General features: G+C 41.4%; 1 protein-coding gene across 1 annotated transcript in view; it reads right to left on the reverse strand.

Annotated features, from left to right (window-relative positions):
- The window catches only part of LOC105568484 (kinesin-like protein CG14535), a 137,246-nt gene that overhangs the window by 20,419 nt on the left and 101,293 nt on the right, over positions 1-15,534 (reverse strand). The window contains exons 3-4 of the mRNA XM_012024191.1: positions 9,985-10,078; positions 1,551-1,748 (exon numbers count right to left, since the gene is read on the reverse strand). Of these exons, the coding sequence (XP_011879581.1) occupies positions 1,551-1,748; positions 9,985-10,078 (292 nt within the window). The remainder of the gene's footprint in view (positions 1-1,550; positions 1,749-9,984; positions 10,079-15,534) is intronic.

A 15,534-nucleotide genomic window follows, 5' to 3' on the forward strand; every position in this document is an offset into this window, starting at 1 on the left:
GAAATAGCTTTTTATTAGTTCAGCGAGTCTTTCGAGGTGCATGACACAAAAAAGAGTGGATAACAAAAGTAAAAGGGAGAGAGAGAGAGCAGCCAGGGCGGTGGACAACATGGAGTAGAGAGAGGAAATAATCCTGTCCTTCAATTTTACGGGCCAAGTCGTCCACTCGTCCGTCCGTGAAGACGAAACCAAATTGCGGCCAATAGCAAGTCTCATCCTACTTCCTGAATATTACCACCGAATCCTCCGCGCATCACTCTCGGTCGAGACAGGACAATTTCGACGTCCCGTACTCTCGAGCGTCGGCCGCACGACTGCTTCCCGTCGATTCAGAGACGTTGAAGGTTGACTCGGGCGAGTGCGCGCATCAGGCAAATGGAACGTGCGAGCTATTGCAATTTCCGTGCGGAATTCTATACGCGACGTGGCTCCGACCTGGCCATACAGTCTTTAAACTCGATCACAATCATGAAACGTTCCTATTTTCGTAGGGATGCCCTTGGCTGTTCTTTTGACAATTTACCGACCGAAATGAATATTCTACAGCATCGTCTTGCTAGATTGCATCGCGAGATACTTCAGTATCTTGTAGAATTCATTTCGTAGTCCGTAATATTTAAATGGAATAATTTGTAAGTCTGCTACTTTTTCGCGCGTCAAATCAGCCTCCGACGCTTCAATAGGATCGATATAGAATTTAGTCGACAACTGCCCATTCATCGCTGCGTGCATTAATTCTGATTACGTGAAACTCTTCGTGCGTTTGAATGCGATTAGAATCATGTTCTGTAAATCAATTGAGTTACCGCGCAAGGATTATATACCGGATGTAATACGGCGTCGTCGCGACGATACAATTTACCTACCGCGCTGCTACCACAGCGTTAATTAATCTAAACGATTGTACCTGGCCGCGTTGTTTGAAACGTGGAATTAATTGAGGGAAATGCTAAACTCTCTTTCATCGGCGAAAACGCTTGAGAAAGTTTCAGCCGTGCTCTAGAGATTAGATTCGACTGTGTCTCTCGAAAGAGGTCGGCGCTTCCCGTCTTATCCCTTAAAAGCGGGGATGGTTCTAGACAAGTGGCTCTTAGGGCACACGAGTTTCTTCAATGAGGAGCTGCGCAAGTCTGCGGTTTAATCTGATGAAGGCACCAAATAAGATGTCATTAACGAATCTGCATGAGGCGCGTATCAAATACTTAGAACGACGTACAATCGGTTGGAATAACAATTTATTATTATTTTCTTTCAGCTTATTTTTCGTAATTTTACATATGCCTTTCCTCGAAGCACCTAATTCTACAAAAATATTACGTGATTCATTTATTTTTATTTTATGTAGTTTTGTACAAAGGTAATGGGAACTTTTTCCAAATTCTGTCCAAACTCTGCACGTGCAGATGAGTTTCTGTAATTTGTTTCGTGAATATCTTTTATACGGTGTGTTGGGCGCTAACTGGATCACGTTAATTGGTTAGGAGAAATATTAACGAAAAGCTTGAACTTCTTCACGCGAGGATACTTGGACTAATTGGAAGATTACTTACCGTTCGCGTGCGCCGCAAGCAGGTCCCTCAGTTGCTGCTGGCCGGTGGTCAATTCGACGCAGCTGACCCTGACGCTGAACCTGGCGCCGGTTCTCTGCCGTTGCTCCGAAATTCCGCGGAAGAGCCACGCTATGGCGCAAGGAATTGCGCCCAGTGTATGACCGGCCTCCGGTGTTCCCAGCATGGTATGAGACTTACCTAAATTAGAACGAAGAAATTTGTTAAACGTAGCGGATGCTCGCCGATTACGGGCGATGTAAACGCCGGGATCATGTCGGCGGCAGCGATATTCGCTGTTTAAACGTGCAATGTAAATGCAAATGGCGTAGACGAAAATTATTCACCGCAATTTGAATTTATTATAACTAGTTTACTGTCCGCTTACACTGTCCGCTTAATTCATATTCTATGACACTCGTACAATTAAAATGTACATTCCCGGATATTTCTTTTTCCGTACTTACATTTACTCTGATTCGTACAATTAGAAAGTTATCACTGTAAAGTATCCGGAGGTGACGCAATAGATATTCGCCCGCTCGCCGATAGAAGCGACGACGAATCAAAGCTAATATTACGAATGATTCTTGCCAGACTGACAGATTTATTGACGTAGGGATCGAATTAACGCCCGTAACCGTGCCGCTGGTGCGACTGGTATGTGGACAAGCTTCATTGTTGATTGGCATAATCGCAATTTTCCCCCTCGTGTGTCGCGACGAATCAATTCACATGAATGATTTCGAAAATCCTGTTTATGTATACGGCCGGCGCGCGAGAGACTGGGTGCAATAATTGCGACGCCAGATTTGTGGTCGAGCACGAGCGGGCCGCTTAATTTGTTTACTATTTAGTGGACGACAACGTAACGGCTAGACTGACAAACAGCGATTATAGACAACGAGATGATCGATCGTTTTTTTTTGCGTGCTCGAAATAAATGTCAAAATTAATTTACACCCAAGTGACAATAACGAAGTACAACTTGTACGATAAGAAAATTCGGCTGTGTGTTTAATGGCGACTTCAACGCGAGCTTGTGACGTACGGCACGTACTGTGCGAAACTTTGGCGCGAAAGTTTCGGCGAAATTGGAAGTCGAGCTCAAACGCTCCGCTGTTGACAGAGAAATAAAAGAGCTCTTATTAAAATCATAAAACAGTCTGATGAGAACGGAGAGAGACGACTTATGGCAGGAGGGTTACAATGCGGAGGACGAGAGATTGAAGCGAAAGGCGTAAGATCCTGGCGGAGAGAAGCCGCCTCCTCCCCCCCCCCTCCCCCGTCGGCAATAGCGGAGTAATGGAAAAGCAGCAGCCGCCGTTGAATCTTAAACGCTATTTAATTGTCTTAATGTAAAATGGTGAATTATGTTGTTATTTAATTAGAAACGGCGGCGAAAGAAAGGGTCGGCCTATCTCGCCGCGGTAACGGGCCGCGTTCGCGTCTCGGGAACTTTTCAACGATTCCACTTCGGAGAATTCGCGCTCCTCCGGCAAGATTCGAGCGGTCGAACCGCAAAAATTCCGCAAGAATTCACGCTATGCCGCCGCGAGATTCACGAGGTCTCTGACGACGACTAGGTAGAAAAACGAAGCGGTAGCATGCTGCATTCTCAGACGATCGGTATAACACTCCCGTGTAAGGATACTTTGAAACGGATGCGAGTGATAATTAAAATTCCGCGCAAATACCTCGTTATGCGCGAAAAACGTCAGCACCGATACAGATCGTACGGTAGCAATTGCGTGTTTATTGTAATTCTCGTTTATCGCGACTTATTTTCTGGAGAAACAGTCATTTTATGAACTCCAAGACGGATCGTAAAGGTAACATTATGTGAAAGTGTTAAAAATTTCGTCGATTATTGAAGTCTATCAATCGCGGGAATCGGAATTTCGGGCATCGAACGGCCGACCGCTGGTTCCGAGAAATGACGTAGCGCCGTAAACACTTCGGTTCGAAAACAGTCTATTCTCATTGTGCCTATCATTCACGCGGCGACAGTCGTACGGGTTGATTAGCGGCCCGCGCCGCTCCGCGTATCGCCTTAGGTCCGGCTTCGCCGATGTCGTTTAACTTCAAGCCTAGTTTAATTCGTTCCTTGTCTCTTTCCAACTGTTACTTTAGATAGAGACGAACGTGAATTAAACCGAGATTAAAGTTAAGCAACGTTTGGTGAAACCAGGCCCTAGACTCGCATTGGCCATTCCTGTGTGTTGCTTACTTTTCATTCTCACAGCCAAGATTGATTCTTGCGAAAGCTTTATCACGGAATTTCATACAACTTGTTATTTCGTAGGTGGGACAACGAACTTTTAATGTTCGTTGTTTTTTTGCGGTATCGTGCGACGTTCTACGTACCAATGTTCACGTGAAGGTCGCCGCGGTATCATTCGCCCGCCGAACCTCGGGCCGGCAGGCGGTGTCAAGAGTCGCTCCGTACGTCGTATTACCTTTGCGTTATTAGTTTCCGCGACGCGATCGCGACGAGTGTGGCGATAGTACGCTATTAATTCGCACACGTTTCTCAGTGACAAGTGACGTTCATCGATAAACTATTAAGTTTCGGTAAAGAATGCTGCTCTGAAGTTGCAAAGATTTGGTTTTCTTTTCATTCTCATTAGAGTTAAAGTAGGACTCTCATTAAAACTAAACAACACACAAGAATAGCCAATGCGAGTCTAAGGCAAGATGTAGATAGCCTATATACTTGTAATTTATTATTATATTGAATTCACATTTGAATAAATTACAAGTATCGGCTATCTACTATACATCTCGCCTTAGACTCGCATTGGCCGTTCTTGTGTGTTGCTTACTTTTCATTCTCACAGCCAAGATTGATTCTTGCGAAAGCTTTATCACGGAATTTCATACAACTTGTTATTTCGTAGGTGGGACAACGAACTTTTAACGTTCGTTGTGCTTTTGCGGTATCGTGCGACGTTCTACGTACCAATGTTTACGTGAAGGTCGCCGCGGTATCATTCGCCCGCCGAACCTCGGGCCGGCAGGCGGTGTCGAGAGTCGCTCCGTGCGTCGTATTACCTTTGTGCTATTAGTTTCCGCGACGCGATCGCGACGAGTGTGGCGATAATGCGCTATTAATTCGCACACGTTTCTCAGTGACAAGTGACGTTCATCGATAAACTTATTAAGTTTCTACAACTTAAAGAGAAACGATTTGCTGGGACAACGGCTTTTATCAAAGATATTTCACGAAACTAACTCATCTAAACTAAAATACGAATGTAAATCGTGGTACATTGTTGCGATTACATCTCACTTGCGCCTCGCGCTTTGAATTATCCGTCGAGTTCAGTGTAATCTGTCTTTGATTTTTCGGAAAAGCGAGAGAAACTTGCTAGCGTACGGCTTTAGCGTTTGCGTTGTTTGCTTCGTTCTGTCGTGCTTCGCAGCTCGAACGGGTAGAAAATGGAGAAAGTCAGTTATTGAACATTGAAATGCTATCGAAAATTATCGCAGTGGATGTTTCGCTCGCGTAATTCATTTCGCGTAAGGATTAGATTGATACGAATTGTAAAATACCGTTTCGTCGCGGACTACTTTACCACGCTATTGCTCGAATTCCAATGCTCGCGTCGTGTTTTATATATATCGCCAGTTTAAAAGTAATTTATTCGTTGCTACTTCCGAATCAACGCAAAATGATTCTTCTTGAAAGTTACCAGTTTGAAGAATTTGGGTGACGGAAAGTTACACGACATCTATTAATAATACTTGGTGCGTTTCGTGGTATTTTACGTCGCGTACGGAAGTGCCGTGTGAAATTTCGCGCGATCGAAATTAATAATTTTCGCGAGTGATACTATGTGAGTGCAACAAGGAAATCTGAGAGGAGGAGGAGGAGGTCCGGGAGGCATCGGGCAACAACGGAGCAACCATGAGGTATGTGTTTAATATTTTATATATTATTTGCTACATGCAAAATTAAGCATTTGCTCCCTTGTTTTTATCTTCTTTATTCAAACGATTCGAATAAAAGTTACAAACGAAAGCATACGTCGAGATTTTATGAGTTTATTATATTTAAAAGAGACTTTTTTCGAGTACTCTATCATTATTTTATTACGTATTTATTTAAAGTAATCATACATTTGTATTTTACTGTTTGATGTAATTGAAGATTACAACTCCGTTATTGCGCATCGTATCGGTGAACGGTAAATTACCTATTATTTTAAATTGACGTGATGGATCTATGTGAAAATCGCACTTGATGTTATGTAAAATGCACTTTGGAATTTAAGAACATACAATTTTGAAAATATACATTCAGTTGTCATAGATCCATTGTTTCAAATGGATGGATTGAAATATAGTAGATCAGTATGAATTAACAAAGTAATACTGGAGAATGTATAATTATTCGAGTTTATATGCATTTGAAGACTATGAAATTGACATAATAATTGTTTAATATAAGATTTTCAGAAAATGCAAAGAAAAATTCATATTGATTAATTTCCTCCGTAATCTTACTATAATGTTGAAGATTACACGTTATAGAAATTAATGCAAGAAAATATAAATTTAAAGAATCTATTATTGTATAAATAGAAAATATATTTTCTTCACCTCGCATAATTAAATTAATATATTTCTATCTATCAATTCGGGGGGTAAGAGTTACGCTCCGTTCTCAGAGCCAAGGTCCGTGTTGTGTGTTCTGTGTATATTCGAAGGTTCTGGCTTTCTCCTTCTAACCTTCGATCCGTTGGCCGTGAACAACTAATTCGCAAATCCGTTTTCTTCGGTTATACACTGAAGTTCAGAGTTTATTCATACTTATAATCATTTCAATTGCCAAAAACTTACATCGTTCGGTAAAGAATGCCACTCTGTAGTTGCAAAGATTTAGTTTCCTTTTCATTCTCACGGCCAAGATTGATCCTTGCAAAAGCTTTATCACGGAATTTCACACACAGAAAATATTAAATGATTTATTCGGAAAAGTGTTTGCGAATTTTCGTAAACTTCTGTGACTGCAGATATTGATTTCTGTATATCTTTGACGTTTAATAGACCATCAAATTGTGCAATTACTTATAAATTAATTAATTAAATAATTGCAAAACATCCTTAATAAACTGAATATATCGCTCTTTAATATGAACGCAAATGATATGGACTGCACGAGTTTATATGCACGCGAGATTATAAAAAAAAATCAGATAAATCCTTTCTCGGCCGGAACCGAAACCAGAGGAGCGTGTCACGCGCAGTTTCTCTGACTGAATCGCTTACCAAGGTTATTATTGTCAAAGCCCCATGTGTTTTTGAGAGAGGGATGAGAGAGAAGTCTCGGTGCATCGAACACGCGTGCTTCTTCCCCTCACCGTCGTTGCATAATCCACTTTCACGGTCCTTCCGCGATCTCAAAGGCTTCGGCGGGGTGTCCGCAGTTGTGGGGTCCGCAAGCGCGGAGGTAATTAGGAACGCGCTACAAAGTACAAACGGGCCCATTGTCGTCGCTATATCTATATACGTGTAGCTTTATGTATGTTTCCCCGCTCGCCCTCTGTCCCTTCGTAAGAGACAAGTCCCGTTGCTTTCAAAGCGCAAATCTCTCTCTCATCCCCCGCCTTTCTCTCTCGACACCCTATCTGCGGTCCCGCTGTCTCCCTTTCCCCGTCTTTCTTCTCTCGCAGCTTCTCCGCCCGCTCTTTGCATGCAATTTTCCAGACCGCGAATAGCAGAGACGTGTGCGCGTGAGCGCGATGCATTTGGTTTCATCGGCGATTGCTTCGCGTGAAATAAAAGACATATGTTAGTCGTCTGCATTTTGAAAATTGCTGAGCTGACTGGATTGCCCCCGTCGTGCGTGTTCTTTCCTCTTCTCGTCTCGATTCGCGCAGATCAGGTCTTCGCCCTGATTTCTATCCCGTCTTTCTTTTATCCCCTAATCTATAACCGCGTTCTTTTTTCCTTCCTTCTTTCTTTTTTCTTTGCGGCGGATGAGGATGGTGTAAAGAGTCAGGAGAGAGTCAAGATATAGAAAGGAGTGAGAAAGAGAATAAGAGAAGGAGTTGGAACAGCGTGGAAAACGGTGGAGAGTGCGGGGAAATGCGAAAGTAAGAGAAACGTTCGCGTAGCGATGATCAAAAGCAGTTTGCTTGCGGACTTGCTTGATGTACCTTCGAAAAAGAGAGGGAAGACGCTGCGTGAGTTCGTTTGGCTTCCTTTTACACGGCTCTTTGTCTACGGCCGTTAGGCTCTTATCTTCCCGACGCGCCTCCTTTTATTTTATTTTCGACTCTATCGATTCCTCTTTTCCGCGTTGCGAGAAATCCCGCACGACTGCGCGAACTTTGGCATCGAGAGTCGACAATTTCTTAATGCGCCGCGGAATTATGAAACCGTATCGGTCCAAGAACGATGGAAGCCGGTTAACGGCCGCGCTTTGGAAACTGTAAATTTATGTGACGATACAGTATAGGTATATCATAGAAGCATTTCTCTCGTACTGCCACTTTATTCGCGTGAATTTAGGATTTAACGAATAATTATCGAGGTAAATTATTTAACAACTTATTTAGAAGAAAGGTACGACTTTAACTGATATATTTTAGAATTTTATCTAGTCTGTTTAATTAATATTATTTAAAGTATGTATTATATTTAAAAAGTATGTATTTATCTATATCCCAATAGACTTGCATGTATCTATGCCAAATTAAAGAAAAGTTTTCCTCCAGAAAAATGCATAAAAATTCGATAAAAATATAATGTCAAAAGAAATTCAGCGAAAAGTATTCCATCAAGTTTAATTGATTCTGATGCCAAATGTAAAAGTAGCGCGGAAAAAAATGTACCGCATTATCTGAATTTTATTTTAGTCGGTCAATGTCAAAAGTATTTTAATGAACGATAGATATTTTAGTCGCACTTAAATATCACATTTGAAATAAATTCTAAATATGGTCGAGGCAAGAAATTAGAAAAGTAAATTATATCGAAACCAAGAAATTTTAAAAAACAATATTTCTACTGCGTATATTGAATTCTTTTTTATGAAGTATGTATTTATACTCACAGTCTCTTGAGCTATTTTAAAATTCGAAAAGTACGAGGGAGAAAATGTGACCACTGTAAAGTTGGCATCCCACTTTATAAACAGAAGTTTCATTAACGTTTCGTTTGCACCCGCAATAATTCTACAGTTCTTGACAGGTTTTAGAAATAGTTCCGTTGATTTGGATAGAAAAAATGACATGTGAAAATATGGGGTGCTAACTTGTCGTGGCACCACGAATCGCAAAAAGAGCCATTTCAGCTAGAATTATATAGTTTCTGATGAAATGTAATAACAGTTCTGCCCATTAACTATTTTTAAATAATTGAAAATGGAGTGCCAACTTTACACCCTCGAAAGTGTGTCCCAGTGGCATACATTATCGCTATTCTCCTTCCGGTCCCGTTTCCTCACGCTTCATTCCTCTATTTTTCTTTATCCTCCGGTTCTTTCCCTTTTCTCACTCTCCTCCAGCACCGACATTACCACCCGAGGATTCTCTCTTCCGCTCACTTTCCACGCATAATCATGTATTTGCATGCAAACTCGATATCACTACTTAAAATGTAAAACAACTCTGCGTCTCTGCCGGGTGCCTACCTTGCGGCAGCACGTCGAGGAGAAGTCGAGTGAACGGAGGAAAGAATGCCTAAATAAAAAATTTTCGCGACATTTCCCTCAAGAGAAAATGTCGTACATCAATACGCTCGTATATTTTATTCTTCAATCAAAGGGAATGTGCAAAATAGTAAATTGAATCTACCTACCTCTAATAATTCATAAAATCCTAAAGTCACTGTCTAAAAGTCAATCAGTGCGTTATCACTGAAAACCGAGGGGAAAACCGCTGACCAAAATCTTGTACACCAATGCCCACTAATGCCCAGTGGGCATTACTTTATCTTATTATCTTATTTATCTCGTTTTATCTTTTTTATTTTTATAATGCCCCAGCAAGGCGTAATGCCCAAACATATCTCACGAGATAAAAACTCCGTGGAATATTCACATTTCATGCCATTATATTTGTGATTCCCCACGGCGGATCTTGCGCAGTCGCGAGTCAATGTGAATAAAATTTCTTATGTAAAATGGAACAGTTCGTTAAGCAAAAGTGGGGAAGATGGTAAGGTATTGTTTTACACTGGGTGTAAAATGAGCGTTGTTTCGTGACAAAATTTTACGAATTAAATTTCGTAGTATCTTTTTGAGTGTTTTCTCAAAAAGTGTAACAACTTTGTCTCAATAATATATTTTACTTTTATTCGCAATAAGAAAATAATAAATGAAACGTTAAGACGTTAAATTAAATGATGGAAATTATTATAAATTAGGTACATAAAATTAGGAAAAAAACAGGTATTACATCTTATCGTGAAAGTTATTTGAACTTACCCAAACCAGCGTGTCCGAAACAAAATAGGCAGCCGTCCGTTCCATTTATGACCGCGTGAATTACATCTGTAAGAGCACTCGAACAGATCTCGGTCTGAAAAGAAATATAGCAAATGGTTTATACATTTTGTGATGATTAAACACTAATTAAAATAAAATATTAATTTAATCTTTGATCGACTTAATAACCGACACTCTAAAGTCACCTAATATGGTCACTAATTACTGGCGCTTTCAATGCCGATGCAGCCTTAGGGCAACTGAACGAACGTGATTTTAATTACGTCTGTCTCGTAGTAATACTGCGACGAGAGAAAGGCGTGGAACGCGTCAAGCTTTTGCTGGACAGAACGAAGAGATGGCCGGGTTCTCGTAAAGTGCTTAAGAAAGCGTGTTGGTGGGCCGGGTTTAATAAACGCGTGTAACATCTCCAGAATGAAAAGCGAGGAGAAAGACGCAGGGAGGAAGGTAGGGTTCACGAGATTACGAAAGGTAATCCTTTGTTTGCTCTTAATGTATTCATAGACTGGAAAAGACTTTTACTGCGTCGGGAAACAATGTTTGGGTCCAGCCCAAGCAGGACCGCGCTTTAGAAGGGGCTCGGCCTATGGTTAAATGGTCGCAGCAGTCGACCGTCGATTGACGTCGAGATATCGAGTATCGATGAGAATTGAGGGAAAGGGAGACGAGGACGGGAAAATCGGAGGGTTGTTCAGGAGGTGGGTTTCACGAATTTCCTGCGGAAGCCTGCCGAGGATCCCAAATTGAGCCTGCGGCTGATGTGTAGTGAGCGATCGATATAGAAAAAAAAACGCCACTAAATTGGCTGTCCTTCTTCGCTTCGACGGCGCATAATAAGCGGAGACTCGGACGACGAAAGAGATGGAAAAACGGTCGTGCGTTATGAGAGAAGGTTCCGCAGTTTACGAAGAAAATCGGGAGGAAGATGAGGACGTGTCAATGCCTCGGCGAAACAAGATTGAAATCTTCGTGGACGAGAATCGGATGAGCCCGAGATGGAAAAAGGGGCGGATGAGAAGCCCGTGGAAAGAGAAAGCGCGGGGAAAGGAGGAATGTATCGAGGGTAGACAGAGGAGGAGAGACGGGACGGAAAGGCGTAGCTCCGGAAAGGCGGTCGAAGTGCAGAATCGAGGTATAAGAAGCGAGACGCCTATTGCGGAAGGACAGAGAAAGAGGTCGATCGTTTTCCCTCTTTCCTTTTTTTCTCTCCCGCAGTGGCAAAAGGATCGGGAAATAAGGAGTCTAGTCCCTTTCCCAATATGGTAATACCAATCTGTCGTTGCTCGTTTCAAAGGGGCGGCACAGCGTGTAGCCGCAAACGAGCCTGTCGATACTGCCGCAGATTTACATCGACTTTTCGATATAGATTTAGACGAAGAAATGTTTCTCACACGGCATCTCGATGAATAAATTCCTTGCGTAAATCAAGATCCGTTAATTTACATACGGGTGGATCGTTAATTCAATCGAACTGTTCTCATTATCGATTACTGTCGTAATAAACAGAACTTATCTTCATAGATACGTACAATTACTTTGAGTATTCGATGCTCTTTATTTTTATTTCCTGGGAATGGAATCATGAGTTGTTTTAAAGTATGAATTTAGTATCGAGACAATTCAATTGGCAAGTACAAGATATATTGAAACGCAGACGTTTTGGACTCGCAGGAAACCAATATCGCAGCCGACGGTGGGATATCCGACACTTACCACGGCAACAACAACAACCACATTCATAATTATAACAGGATCATCCCGGGGGATGTAACGCAAAGCAAACATATTTCGCAGATATCTGCACCCTCCGTCACCGGAGATCTCGCCCTTGAACTCCCCGAACCGTCGGCATGACGGTTAATGAAATACGTGACCGGAGCCACCGTCATAATCTCAAACACTTGATTCCGCGCCCGTGCGACGGGAGAAATTGCGGGAAGGGTCCTGCCGCGCGCCTCTGATGCGCGCGCGAGCGGAGCGCCCATCGATGTCGAGCCTTTGAAAATTTTCACCGGCGCGAGGCCACCCTCTGTGATGTCCGCCCTCAGGGTAGACGCCAGCGCGTAATGCTGTTTAACTCTCTTTCTCTCTCTCTCTCTCACTTGCTCGGATTTCCGTTAAAAATGAGTAACAATAGCAATTCACTTCCGCTTTGATGTCCTTTTAATAATCGAAATCCCCAGAATTGATACGCGGAGAATAACCGGAAATAGAATCGAGTGAAAATTAGTTAATTGGTTGGCTGGTCCTTTGTATCAGTTGTCGTGAAATATATATTTTTTTTCAGAGAAAATACCTGCGCGATATATTCCTTGGAAAATAAAATAACAGTTAAGATAACGTAAAAATGACGCGAGTGAATTTATCTCGTCGGAAATAAAGTTTATATTAATCGAGTGTATTAATCTAGAGTTAATAGCTTTTAAAGAACAATTGTTCCATCGTTCACGAGGCCCTTTACAATTCCGGTAATTGAAGAAAAATGGCTCGATGCGAACGTGACGTTTCAATCGCGCTCATCTCGCTCGATGTTTATCTCGAGCGAGAGGTAGGACGAATTAAAAGACACGCGCCGCGGTGTGACTTACAAGCGGCCCCGTGTCATCACGCTCGTATAGTCGTTTGAATTCGGCTTGCATGACGCGTTTCGGTAACGCAATATTGGCGCACCGGACCGGAATACCAATCATGCGAAGGGTCGGATGTTCTGCTCTCTCGCAAGCCTACCTTCGGCTTGCGAGGAAGAATTCACGACGGAGACCTTTTCCTCGCTTTTCCCGCTTTCGATTTCGCCATCTACGCTCTCCTCTCTCCGTTCTCCCTTATTGCCACCCCTTCTTCCGATACCTCTTCACCCTTCTCCGAGTGCGAAATGTAAAACTCATGTCGAAAGTTCGGAAAGAAGCTGCGAGAAACGTTCTACCCTCGCGACGCTAAAGCGAGATGAACGAGGAGGGGCTCTCCCTTAATGGCTGGAAATAATCGAATGATCTTTTCCCCCCTTCGTCCGCGTCGTCGACGAATCTCTTAATTCGCAAGTTTTCCAGATGCCTCAACAGCAATGTCTCGTAACGAATTGAAGTGACGTTACCGTCGACATTCCTCAACTTGCAAGCGGCAAGTTTGTGAAATTCGTATTCTTTCTTTCAATGTTCCTGCAAAATACTCTTGTTCACGATAAGGGTACATCAAAAGCTATTATTTTTAGATTGTCTCTTATCATTTCTACGATAAATATAATTAAACCAAGGAATCTGTTAACATTATTCAAAATTGATTTCCGCACGTAGAAATACATTTTAATATTAATGATGTAGTTCTTCTTTAACAAAGAAAGTATATAGCAAACAATTAACTTCTGTTATTCAAATGTTATTCAAATTCGAGAAACTCAGCTTTGGTGGAAAAAGTTGAAAATCACAAGAGGAACTGCCGAGCAATTAAAATCGTTCGGAGGAGAAATTATTTTTTATATGAAATTTTGTCCCATCAAAACATCAATATAGGAGTGCTATTTAGCGTTGTGCTGCTGTAAAAGCATAAACTAAAGCCTATCGCGGGCAAATTTACATAAGAACATAGCGTATAAGCGTCTCCGGCCAATGAGGCTTCTGATATAAGCTTCACAGTACAATACAGCGGCTTACGTCGGGCGTTTCATTGGACGACGCGTTTATATGCTACGACGATGTTCTTATGCAAATTAGCATGCGATGCTGCTGATGTATCAATATTAATATATAACTATAGAAACAGTGGCGAAAATGCAACGGGGCTTCATTAAAATATTGCAATGCCGAGAAAGCACAATGGCAGATTAAAATTAATGTTTACTCACAATGTAAAACGTAATATCGAATTACGAACTGTACGTTGCCTGCGAAAGTAAGGCCTGGAATAAAAATTGAAATGTGTTTTTATTTAATTGCTATTTTGATATTCAATACGAAATACTTTTCCAGCATTCTCGATGAGTGCCGAATAAACGCGCTATTAAGTGGCGCGTTTTTCCGAGCAGTATAGATAATTATATCATCGCTTGTTTGTTCGCCCGTCCGATTCGCGCAATAACAAATGCGAGTCACGTAATCTTCTTCTTCGGCACGATCATGAACGTTAAAATGGTAAAAAACGTGTTGAGCAGAAATTTTGCTACCAATTGAAAAAAAGACGCGATCAGCATTTTTATCGTGGCAACGCTAGATCATTTATTGTCAGCATCATCGAGCTTTTTAACAATCGCGCCAATCATATGTATTTCTATTCGGCAATCGCAATGGGTTTTGCCAGGGTTGGGAAAGTTACTTTATAAAAGTATCTAGTTACAGTTACAGTTTTTTTCGCTAAAAATGTAACTAGTTACAGTTACAAGTTACCAATTCTGAAAAGTAACGCGTTACAGTTACTCAAAAAGTAACGAATCACTACTTTGCAGTTACTTTCTTGCGATGAAAATAAAAATATTAAATCTGTAGTTGAATTATAATATAAAGTGTTGATAAAGCCCGGTTAGCACAAAGTATTGGCGTAGTATTGGGAATATAATAATGCAATACAGTGCAATTATTGAGACGTAACATTGGCGTTACATCAGCCTTTATTCTATATTCACTAATACAATTTTATTGGGCAATGTTGCTATACAGTCTAATATAGTTTGTTAGCAACTTTTTATATTTTGCAGTTATACATATAATTTATATGTTAGCATTTTACTTTTTATTCCATTGTTGTATATAAGTTTCATGATAAGAGCCTACATACTCAATGTAGACATCTGCGGGATGCGTAACGAAGAAGATTGGTTTTTGGCTCGTGTCGCTACGTCAATTTTTCGCCGAGTTATAGCGTTTCAAAAATCCGGCGCGCGCGCACCATTCATGAAAGAAGGCCGCGCGAATTTTACGCGAGTAGTACGCGAGCGTACTACGTCCCCAAAAAACTGGCATAAAAACATACGAGGAACGCCTGTTCAGTAGTAAACATCGCCGCGCCAGACGCCGCGCGAGACGCCGCATATACGCCCCGTCTGCTGCTTCTGAATGAGGGTTATGTGTGTGATCGCGAGTCGATATAATCGTCAATAACTTCGCACAGAAAAATCGTAGGAAGATGATCCTGGTCTCGTTGGAAAGCTAAGATTTCAGCGCTTCTAACGAGATGAGAATGGCTTATCTCGGATTATTAGTTTATGAGAAATCGTTTAATATTTTTGAAAATAAAATTGATTTTCTTCCGAGATCGAGATTGCGAGCCGATATAATCGTCAATAGCTTCGCACAGAAAAATCGTAGCAAGATGATCTTTGTCTCGTTGAAAAGCTAAGATTTCAGCGCTTCTAACGAGATAAGAATGGCTCATCTCGGATTATTAGTTTATATATGAGGCTTTATTGATACGTGTTTTTTATTTGATTTTGTCCCAAGATCGAGAGTGTGAATTAATATTTCGATCGGATGAATCTCTCTCACGTCGTGCATTAAATAGCAACTTTAATTTATGTTCATTCAATATTCATTTTTCCATATA

This window comes from Vollenhovia emeryi, unplaced genomic scaffold, assembly GCF_000949405.1.
Source record: "Vollenhovia emeryi isolate VEMERY1.0 unplaced genomic scaffold, V.emery_V1.0 DF939129.1, whole genome shotgun sequence".
Lineage (NCBI taxonomy): Eukaryota > Metazoa > Arthropoda > Insecta > Hymenoptera > Formicidae > Vollenhovia > Vollenhovia emeryi.